The sequence below is a fragment of the Uloborus diversus genome, chromosome 4, assembly GCF_026930045.1.
Source record: "Uloborus diversus isolate 005 chromosome 4, Udiv.v.3.1, whole genome shotgun sequence".
In the NCBI taxonomy this organism is placed as follows: domain Eukaryota; kingdom Metazoa; phylum Arthropoda; class Arachnida; order Araneae; family Uloboridae; genus Uloborus; species Uloborus diversus.
The window spans coordinates 62,822,664-62,835,000 of NC_072734.1; the positions used below are offsets into that span (position 1 = coordinate 62,822,664).

Here is a 12,337-nt window from a genome sequence, read left to right on the forward strand (position 1 = left end):
ATATTTTTTCCTTGTTTAAAAACATATGCTACATTTTGAAATATGTGCTTTAGTTTTTTTTTCCACAGTCTTCTGAAAAAAAAAAAGCATTTTTGATTTTTCTCAAATATGTCAATATCAAAAATTTTCATTTTTTTTAAAGTTTATACCACTGAGTACTACGTTCCCTGAAAAGGAGAGCTTCCACTTTTTCATTTAACAGATTTTAGAGGCATTTGAAAAAATTTGGTTTTTAAGGAACTCTTTACATAACTGCAGACCTGAAAATTCAAAAAAAAAAAAAAAATCCCCAACAAGTGGCTAGAAAACACTTTTATTAGTTTATATAGTGAAATTTTCATTTTGAACTAAATTTCATACCCTGAATAAAATGGCAACTCAAAATGAAAATTTTGCTGTATAACTTAAAAGTGTTTTCTGGTCACTTGTTGCGAAAAAATTTTTTTTTGAATTTTCAGGTCTGCAATTACGTAAAGAACTCCTTAAAAACCTCATTTTTTCAAATGCCTCTAAAATCTGTTAAACGAAAAAGTGGAAGCTCTCCTTTTCTGGGAACCCCCTACTAATAAACTAAAAAAATGAAAATTTTTGAAATTGACATATTTGAGAAAAATCAAAAGCGGAACTGATGTGATATACCCCCACCCTTGGCGGACTTTTTCCTGTTGGCGCCAAGGAAAACGATGTATGATGACATATGTCATACATCGTTCTTAGCGATGCTTTTTTAGCGCCAACAGGAAAAAATCAGATAAGAAAAACATGATCAAAGCACTTCAGAACACAATATATATAAAAACAACATAAAAGCACAACAAAAAGCATCACGAATATATGCTTCAAAAATGTACAGGGCCGGGGTTTTTTTGTAAACATATTAAAATACAATGAAATAAATTATTGTATTAATTACAAGTTGAAATTAATGCATTAATTTTTTTTTCATCATTTCTCCGGGATACGAGCCCTCGGTCTCATAGTACTTTCGCAATGATACCTCGGCTCGCCGGCCCTGCCTGAGTCTCATTACGAAAGTACTATGAGACCTCGGGCTCGCCAGGACCTCGCTGACCGCTCGGTCCGTTATCCCTCCGACTGTTAATATACATTACAGTCGTGAGTATGATCACAGTTTATGTATACTACAAGAACCCCTCAAGGATTTGTAAAAAACAAAGAATTTTGGAAGTGAGAGGTTTTTTTTGAATTCTAAAATAAAGAACTTACCTTTTTATATGGTATAAATATTCACACTCAGTCTAAAACAATACATCATATGACAATGGCATGTTACAGATACACACCACGTTGGAGTTAACTTTTAATTAACCTTCAAGTTTGAAGAAACTGGCATTTTTCTAATGTTTTTACTTCAAAACACAACTACTGAATTTAAACTAACACAAAATAAGCATTCCTGTAAGGTATATTGCACGAAACAACACCACATCGTAAAATCCCCCTAAGAGTGGAACATATGTGCACCTACCTCCACGGACACACGTGCGAAAAGAATTAGTTCACATCTGTACTTCCCAGGTATATTCTGCAGGGTTGCTAGGGCTACCGGAAAAAGTTTTATCGCCAACGTTGGCAATTTTCGAAATGAGTTAAAAATTCTATCCTCGCCAAGGGGGGGGGGGGATGTATCACATCTGTACCTCAAAAGCATTATTTTAAACTTTTTTTCTTTCAAAAGAATGCGGAAAAAAAAACTAACGCACATATTTCAAAATGTTGCATATTTTTTTAAACAAGAAAATATATCCTTTTAAATAAAACAAACCACAACAAAATATGGTCTACTGTTTTCCTAGGTAAGGTAATGTATTTTAAAGATTTTGATGAAAATCCCAAGTGAGAAATCATGACAGGACCTCCATCTTTGGCGGCCTGTATCTCGGCCTAGGAATTTTTTCGGGCAAAACAAAAAAAAAAAAAAACTATTTCTTCATTTTTTAATAAATTTTAACATATGTTAAATTCAAAAAAAAAAAAAATCCAAGACCGTCATGCTACAGCCCTTGTTGAATTGACATGGATTCTACCGTAAACATAAAATTAGTTACAAGAAATTTTAGAAAGTTAATATCCAAATACATTACTAATTCAAAAGTGGACTCAGGGCAATTCCATGGTGTCGGACGTAAAAAATGAAGAAAATTTTCTCAGTTTTAATTCCATTTACCAGATATAAACTTTTCCAAAATGATCAAATTTATTTACGAGATACTTACTACATCCCACTGAATAAAAAATCATGTTAGTTTTCCAAAATAGATGCCTAAAGTATAAATTAAAATTTTTTAAAGAGTTGGTGTCGGATGTAAACACACAAATAGTAAAATTGATGGTTCACTTAAAAATTATTAAAAGTCTGTGAATTGGCTTACATTTTAATTTTGAAAACAGCATAATTCTAAAGTACACTTATGATTGAAGCATATTTCAGTTTTCAAATGATATTATAAGGAATTAAATTATTTAAAAAATATTTTTAGCTTGGTGTCAGACGTAAATTTTCTTTGTCAGACGTAAATTGTTCATATTGGACGTAAACTATTGCTCTTAAATGTCAACACATAACAATGATTACAGTTATAAATATGTAAATTATAGGTTATAAGATTAAGCAAACAGAATTACAAATATTAAACAAATTATAAATAACAAATGATGATAAAAAGGAAAAATGCAAACAGCTATTAAGTAGGAATAGAAAAAGAGTGAATCCAGAGCTCATCAGCCGTGGAGGATTCATTAATTATGGTCAAAAGACCAAAATTTTAACTATAAACTAGAAGAGAATGCTTAAGCTCCAGTACATGTAATATAGAGTAACAATAGGCAAAACGCACCACTTGCTAAGCTAAAAACAATAAACTAGAGCTCAAACCTAAAACTAAAAGCAGGGGTTTTCACCTCGACTAATTAGGAAAACAAGTTCCGATAATTAGCCTTCCACGGGACAGTACCTGCCAATAACAAAATTGTCTTACCTTGAAATCCGTGTAAACAAATCCTGGCCATTGTTCAGCCTGATAAAAAAGCCAATCCATTCGTCAACAAAACATTAAAAACGTAAAAACATATCCGGAAATCGGTCCATAGACATACCAAGTCGCCTGTTTCGCACGTGTAAAATTCGTCCACCACGGTGATTCATAAAAAAATGGTTTGTCACGGTTGGAATCATACATTTACACAACAGTTAAACAGTTTCAAAAGAAGCGAAATGTTCATCGAAGGCTATACTTAAGCAGATGTTTTCAACTAGATTTTTAGGGAAGTTATTATTAAAAAGTAAGTTTTTGAGTACTGAAATTTCTTGCTTAAATGCAGAAATGGTATTGCAAATTCTTTTAACTCTGATAGCTTGCGAAACAATAATGCCAATAAAAACCTTTTTACTTAGGCAGGAGGAAAAAATCCTTTGTAAACTGTTTAACTGTGAAATTGAATTCACGTCTTTTATCATAGATTGTAGTGGAACAATTTGAGTCAATTTGTATGTTGATATCCAAGAAATTAAAGCTATTATGATTAGAATTGATCTTTATGAGCGTTAATGAACTATGATAAATAGGTTTGCTGAGTTCAGAAAAATTAGGAAAATTCATACACAAAAGGTCATCAATGTATCTGCAACAAAGAGGTGTAGAGGAAGGATTGTTCAATTAAATATTTTCGTTCATAATATAAAAGAAAAAGGTTGGCTAATGTAGAGCTAAAATTAGCTCCCATTGCTATGCCATTAATTTGAAGAAAACATGAATTACCATTTTTGAAAAAATTATTGAAAATACAAAATTTAAAAAGACCAAGAAAAAACAATTCATTAAAATCAAGGGAATCCTTGACTGAATTACAAAAGTTCTGAAACAGAGGAAAAAAGTTCAATGAGTGGGATATTGGTGAAGAGGTTTTCAAAATCAAAAGTTTCTAAGTGATTTATATCAAGCATATTAAGTAAATTGATGACTTCAACACTATTATTAACAATCCAGAACCAATTCATTTGTTGAAGTTTAAGTTGTTCAAGAATTTTTTTGAGAAACTGTTCAAGCTTTACACTCAGATTTTTTCCAATGGTGTTGGTGGCAGAGCAAATAAAGCGAAATCCAACAGGTGTTTTATGAAATTTTGGAATTGCATATAAGTAAGGTAAGTTAACAGAATCGGGACGTGGCAATTTAAAAAGTTTGTAAGCAGCAGCAAATTTTTTGATGATGGAGGATTCATTAAGTGTTGGAGGAAACATAACATCCTTATGTTTCCTCCTCCTGCCTAAGTAAAAAGGTTTTTATTGGCATTATTGTTTCGCAGGCTATCAGAATTAAAAGAATTTGCAATACCATTTCTGCATTTAAGCAAGAAATTTCAGTATTCAAAAACTTACTTTTTAATAATAACTTCCCTAAAAATCTAGGTTGAAAACATCTGCTTAAGTATAGCCTTCGATGAACATTTCGCTTCTTTTGAAACTGTTTAACTGTGTAAATGTATGATACAACCGTGACAAACCATTTTTTTATGAATCACCATGGTGGATGAATTTTACACGTGCGAAACAGGCGACTCGGTATGTCTATGGACCGATTTCCGGATATGTTTTTATGTTTTTAATGTTTTGTTGACAAATGGATTGGCTTTTTTATCAGGCTGAACAATGGACAGGATTTGTTTACGCGGATTTCAAGGGTAAGACAATTTTGTTATTGGCAGGTACTGTCCCGTGGAAGGCTAATTATCGGAACTTGTTTTCCTAATTAGTCGAGGCGAAACCCCCTGCTTTTAGTTTTAGGTTTGAGCTCTAGTTTATTGTTTTTAGCTTAGCAAGTGGTGCGTTTGCCCATTGTTACTCTATAATACATGTACTGGAGCTTAAACATTCTCTTCTAGTTTATAGTTAAAATTTTGGTCTTTTGACCATAATTAAATGAATCCTCCATGGCTGATGAGCTCTGGATTCACTCTTTTTCTATTCCTACTTAATAGCTGTTTGCATTTTTTCCTTTTTATCATCATTTGTTATTTATAATTTGTTTAATATTTGTAACTCCTCTAGTTTGCTTAATCTTATATTTACTTGGCTTTTTAGTTTTGCTGCGTTGCGCATCTATGGGCTCTTGGTGTGGGTCTTTTCAATATTTTTCATTTTTATTATTATTATTAAATTATAGGTTATATATACTGAAACAAAATTTACCAAGTAAATTCAAAAGTAGGGTTTGATTGGGGGAAGTGGGACACTGGGGTAAGTGGGTCATCACCCAAAAACTGAAATATGGTTTTTATACCTCTTTACATTGATCATGTCATGGTTCATCGAAGTGATTAGTTTTGCATATATTTGGATTACGTGGAATTTGTTTCTAGGTCAGAAAACTTAGTCAAAAAAAAAATCTGAAAAATATTTTTTGGCGAGTTAAGCATGCATTTTTCAAAGAAGTGTTTCCCGGTTAGCATTTATTTTTTATGATCATTAAACATTCGTGTACAGTTTAACTTAAAGTGCATACTGCAATCACAATTTTTGAGTAAAATATTATTAAAAACTGTTTTAGAGGGAGGGGCCCCATTTACCCTGTAAAAGACGTACCCTGTGAAAGAAGCGATAAAACGTCCCCACAGTATGGGGTAAGTAGTTTCCCCCTAACAGTGAGGATTTGAAAATCAAAAGCAACTTTGATGAAATATTTGTATTAGTGAATTACAAGACAACTATGATGACTTAGTAGGAATTGATAGTTCAGCTACAAAAGCTGGTGATTAGTTATTTGTGAAACTTACCTGAAAGAAAACCATCAAGATTTATATGGGTTGAATGTTAATAATGTTCTTCCTTAGCCAACTTTACATAGATGCAGTCATTTAGTGTTTCTAATTTCTTTTTCCACTTCTATTTTTGGCAAATTTGCTAAAATTGATATATTGAGCTATTATACAGCTTGAGGATTTTGTATTTTCCAGGGAGGAGGTTTTATTTCATTTGAAAAAGATTAAAGCAACTAAAGCTCCGGGACCAGATAATATTTATCCAAAAATTTTAGTTGAATGTGCAGAGGAATTAGTGGATGTTATTTTGAATATTTTCAATGCTTCTTATAACTCGGGGACGGTGCCAGAGGACTGGAAGCTGGCTAACATAACGCCAATCTTCAAGAAGGGGTCTAAAGATATTGCTGGGAATTATAGACCTGTAAGTTTGACTTCGGTGATTTGTAAGATTTTCGAAACTTTGATCAAAATTAAGATCATGAAGTTCTTAGAGACTAATAGTCTGTTGACTAGTTTGCAGTATGGTTTCAGGAAAGGTAAATCCTGTACTACTAATTTATTGCATTTCTACGACAAGGTTACCTCAGCTTTAGATAACAAAAAATGTATGGATGTTGTTTATATTGATTTTCAAAAAGCTTTTGACAAGGTACCGCATGTTGCTCTTCTCAGCAAGTTAGCTGACATAGGAATAGGAGGAAAAACTTTACTTTGGGTTAGAAATTGGCTCACTGGTAGGAAGCAAAGAGTAGTTGTGAGAGGAAATCATTCTAATTGGAGTGAGTTTTTAAGTGGGGTTCCTCAGGGATCAGTTTTAGGGCCTCTTTTGTTTATTATATTTATGAATGACATCAATGAAAATATTTCTGGAAGCATGAATTATTTTGCTGATGATGTAAAAGTTATGGGGATTGTCGAAAATGAAGAACAAGTAAATCAGCTTCAAGAGGATTTAGATCATATTACTAAGTGGGCAGATAAATGAGGGATGGCAGTTAATGTAGGGAAATGTCAAGTGCTACACTTAGGTCTGTGAAATAAGCGTATGAGATATCATTTACAGGGTTCAGTCATAAATCAGGCAGAAAATGTTATGGATCTGGGTATCTTAATAAATCAGGACTTCAAGTTTAGTCAACAGTGCAGTATTGCTAGTAATAAAGCCAACAAAATGCTTGGGTTTATCAATAGATCTATTTCAAACAAATCTAAGAAAGTTCTTCTGTCTTTATATAGGAGTTTAGTAAGACCTCATTTGGAGTACGCTGTTCAGTTTTGGTCGCCTTATCTAAAAAACGATATTTTTGTATTGGAAAGTGTTCAGAGATGGGTAACTAAATTAGTAAGGGGACTCTTAGATTTAGATTATGATACCAGACTTAATAGGCTTAACATGTATAGCCCTGGAGTAAAGGAGAGTCAGAGGGGACATGATTCAGTTATTTAAATATATCAAAATAGAAGATGTAAATGGATTAAATTTTTGCGGGGAAAGCAGGACAAGGGGTCATTGTTTTAAGCTATTTAAATCTCAGGCTAACTTGGAAATCAGGAAAAACTACTACTTTAGCAGGGTCGTGGGCACTTGGAATAGCTTACCTGAAGAGACGGTAATGAGCAAGGGGGTGGATAGCTTTAAGACGGCCATTGATCTTCGTTGGGGACTAATTAATTGACTAGGACCAGCCTAGCTGGACCCAGAGCCTGTTGCTGGTTGTCACATTTGTATTTGTATTATGTTCATTCATTCTCAAAAGGGATCCTACTTGCCCCTATCAACCCTAAATGCATATACAATAAATTCACTAAGTTGTTTTTTATGCATGTTCCACTTTAACTTTGAAATTAATGGCAAAAAAAGGAGAAACACAGTTGAAATCATATGTTGTTTAAAGGAATGTAACAGTGTCGGACGTAAATGGTGTCGGACGTAAAAAAATTTTGTCGGACGTAAAAAAAATTTTACGTCCGACACCTAGATTTTAGTAAAAAATATTCACTTGTTACAAAATGAAAATAGGTTACATCAAAGAGATTGAAATTCTTACTTTGTACCCAAAAATACATATATGTATCTTTAAAATTATTGGCTCAGCATAATTAACTGCGCATTTTGGTGTCGGACGTAAAACACTTAATGTACCCCAGAGGAATTCTTTTACAAATCAAAATGAATTTTATTTTAACACATTTTTACAACATCACCAGCAACGCATTGTATCTTTAAATGGTTATGCATCTCAATTCATAATATTAATATGCATTTTTTGGAAAAAACAGAATTTCTTCGAGAGTCATCAAATATGATTTGAAAATACTGAAGATGTTGACCTTAGTTTAACCTCCTGTAACTTATTTATAACTGAAGTGATCAAATTTTAGACAGGCATTTCAAAATATACAACTCTTTACCTTTAAAATGACACCTCATTTGTTTAGAAATTTTAATTTTGAAAATTTGATCATCTGGTTGACCTTATCATGGAATTGCCCCTCAGCAACTGGTCTGGGCCCAACTTGGCTGAACCTAGTTAGTTTATCAATCCCCAATGAAGATCAAGAAAAATAACCCTCTTAAAACTACAGTAGGCGCCGCTTAATGCGATCACTTTGGGACAAATACAATTCGATAACAATAACCGAAAAGAATCCAGGAGACACAAAATAATGATTCTTTCCAATTAAGGTGCATTTATTTTGGCAACCTCAAATTAAAATCACAATGACTCAACTGAACGCAGTTTTAAATTATAAATTATTAAATTAACAGAATGGAAATATCTGAATTATAAAAAGTTAAAACTAAATTATGCAATTTTTAATCACATAGCAATAGGTGAAGAAAAATGTGACCATTTTCCCTGACATTCGTAAACCAGTTTCAAAGCACATTCAGCTTTTCTATCTTTTCCAACATAGTTTTGCTTGTTGTGTAAATTTTAATTTAACTTCGCTTTGTTTTCAATCTCGACTAGTGATGTGGATCGGGTAAATACCCAGCGGGTAGGTAAATATTTTTTAGGTATTTACCCAAGGCCTGGGTAAATACCCAAAAACTGGGTATTTTATAAAAAATGCAAAGAAGTGAATGAGAATTTTTTTTAAAAATCTAAATATGAAATAATTGGTAAAACTGATATATACATATGTATTACACAGTTTATAATATTTTTTATTGAAAGACTTGATGAAATCATGAAAGAAACATATCGTGAACCAAAGAATCTTTCTTTTCAGTGTCATAATTGGAGAAGTATAAGCAATTCATTATGAACTTCAGGATTTCAAAATTGCAATCTAGGTTAGTCATATCTAAAATGAAAAAAAAGGAAGCATGAGGGATGTTTGGAAGAGTAAACTGAGAAGTTATTAAGACACTATGGTGTTATTTTTTTATTGATATTTAAGTGATAACATGGAAAATATAGAAACAGTTTTCACATTAATAAGCAAAAAAAAAAAAAAGCAAAATTTTTTTTTCTGTTGCTTTGCTCATTTGCATTTATTCCCCTGTAGGGTGGGAAGGTAAATATTTTTTGAGGTATTTATCCGAAAGCAGGGTAAATCCCCTAGTAATTGCGCATTTTGCAAAAATTTTTTAGGTAGTATTAAAAGGTGACTATTTTTTTTTTTTTTTAAACATAAACCCCAAAATAAAAGATTAAAAATTTTAAATGAATTTTAAATGTTTATGTATATTATGTGTGTGTGTATATATATATATGTGTGTGTGATACAGACTACACCTGAACAATTGAACTAAGTTTGGAGGAAATTTCTGCATAAGATATAGGTAAATAAATAGTATTAATAAATTGAGCGACATTTCGTTACATTTTGATGTCATGCAGGGATATATTACTGAGTTATAAAAGACTAGGACCTTAAAAAAATTGATGTTTGCTTTTTTTGTTGTAACCAATTAAGCTTTTTTTCTTTTTTGTAGAATGGCTTTTTATATCTGAAATTTGGCTATCAACGTTGATTAGGCATATCCAACACATTAAATTTGAATATCATATTAGATTGCTAAACTGTTTCACACAATAATTCTTTAAATATGTGATCAAAATACAATTTTTGGGCAAAAATTTATTGTTTGTATATGATTGGTTGTATATATACATAATGGAATACATACAGAAAAGTATTTTAGTTGAATATAAATTTTTGAAATAAATACCCGGGTATTTACCCATTTTGGGTATTTACCCGGGTATATACCCTGGGTATTTACCCCTAAAAATAAATACCCGGGTATTTTACATCACTAATCTCAACACAATTCTTTAATAGTTTACAAAGTAATGGCAACAATGGAGGACCTACATCAATGCCTGCAACATGTCCAGCGACTGAATTCTTTTAGGTGCAAAAGAAAGTTTTCTTAGCGGGAGTCTGTGATCACTGGGGGCAAACTTTCTATAGCTTCATTACTAGAAAAATTTTGAACTGCCATTGAAAACAACAAAATGCTACACAGAAAGTTAGCCTCATCAGGGTTTGCCTATGTATTTCTGTTAATTGAGGAACAAAAACAGGGAAAAAACTAAAAGTTTATGAAAAAGTGAAAACAATAAATGAAAACGCTGATTACAATATCCGACGTTTTTAATTTTTGTTAACATTCTAGTGTTCCGGGACTTCGTGATTCTGATAACATTAAGCAAATGATAACATTAACCATGATCACATTAAGTGGCACCTACTGTATTCACACCATTGCAAGTAAGTGAAGTAAATAAACAACGAAAATGAAAATACTAATAACTGTTCAAAAGCCTTGTTCTTTCATATTTAAAATTGTTGTATGATTTCTGAAATTTCTACCTCTGACCACTCCCCAGCTATAATTTATTTTATTATTTTTTACATTTAGTTTCCTCTATTGGTCCAATTCATTTATTTGGCAGATTGTTTATGTTTAATTGGAACTTTTAATCTCATTTAACTGCCATATTTGGGGCACTGTTTTTCACTTTATTTTTTTTCTATTATGCTTTTTTTTTTTTTTTTGGAAAGAGTTGATTAAAATAAAGAATGGCATCTTTTCAGATTAGCAGCTATTTTTAATTAGTGTTAATACAACTATACAAAAATAATACCTCAAATGATTCATATACATATAGATACAGAATGTCTCCAAACTCAGAAATTTTTATTTTTTAATTGCAATAAATCCATAAAATTGCCAATGTACCCTAAATTTTTGTTTTCTTGTATCCTCATTCATTTTTTTATTGTTTGTTTCGTAGTCGCCCGTGTTCCAGAGGAATGCCTCCGACCCGGAAGAATTTGATTTTGATGCTGGACAAACATGGATTTACCCCACCAACCTCCCTGTTCGAGATTACCAATTTTCCATTGTGAAGGAAGCCCTGTTTAAGAACACTTTGGTCGTCCTTCCAACAGGTCTGGGGAAAACGTTCATTGCTGCTGTGGTTATGTTCAATATTTACCGTTGGTACCCCAAGGGGAAAATTGTCTTCATGGCACCCACAAGGCCTCTGGTTGCCCAACAAATTGAGGCATGCTTCAAAGTGACTGGAATACCACAAGAAGATACAACACAAATGACAGGTTCTTTAATGTTTCTATTCTTACTTAAAACATGAATTATAAGTGTTCCTTTTTGTTAAAAAAAAAAAAATCTGCAGATATTACTTACTTTTTCCTACATGTAGTAAACACAGGAGTGCCCCGATGTGAGGCCCCTCAAAAATATCCTTATTCGGAAAATTTTACTTGAAAATTTGGCAAATTACGAGACATAATTGCAAGGTTGCAATTTTTAAATGCCCAAAAGACCTCTTCCATTAAATGTACTTATGTGTGCACTGTAATTTATCATTCGGTAAAATCTAGAGTTCTATCAGGAAAATTGATAATTTTCGCCTTTATTGACATTCTTTGTCACCAACAGTTGCCTAATGGAAGCACAAAATAGTTATTTTATTACTAATGGCAAAAAATAGTTACTTGATTACTTGAGATAGATGAAGTGGTGCCATATAGAAAATATCTTGATATAAAAAATGATTTGAAATTAACATTCACTTCCTGCAAAGAAAAAAAAATGGCCAGCTCTTTTGAATATTGGATGGTGGCTAAATCAGAAAGTGTGAAACTATATTTTTGTGCACAATCACCGTAGAAGTGAATAACCTGATGCCACAAAAGTCTCACATGCAAAATTTCAACCTTCTAACACTTACCGTTTTTGATTAATGTGGTATACCAACATGCAGGCTTGCAATTGTGCTCCAGAGGTCTCTGCACCTACCACTTTAATTTGTTTACCAGGTTTATATGCCTGAGCTAGTTGGTCACTAAGGCCTCCACGATTTTCCACACTTCTGAAGGGGAGGGAAGTTTTTAGTAGGTACCCAGCATCCAAGGTGTATGATAGCAACCAACCCCAGGACTTTCGGCTCATGGATTTTATAAGCATGTACTTGATGGATATTTTGTGGAGTTGATCTCGAAATCCTCCAATACTGACAGGTAATATCCATCCACTAGACTACCTAATATATATGAACATTCAGCTGTCATT

General features: G+C 32.4%; 1 protein-coding gene across 1 annotated transcript in view; it reads left to right on the top strand.

The window, feature by feature from the left end:
- Window positions 1-12,337, top strand: part of LOC129220603 (Fanconi anemia group M protein-like) — a 41,408-nt gene that overhangs the window by 4,451 nt on the left and 24,620 nt on the right. Inside the window, exon 2 of the mRNA XM_054855033.1 lies at window positions 11,037-11,361. Within this exon, the coding sequence (XP_054711008.1) occupies window positions 11,037-11,361 (325 nt within the window). The remainder of the gene's footprint in view (window positions 1-11,036; window positions 11,362-12,337) is intronic.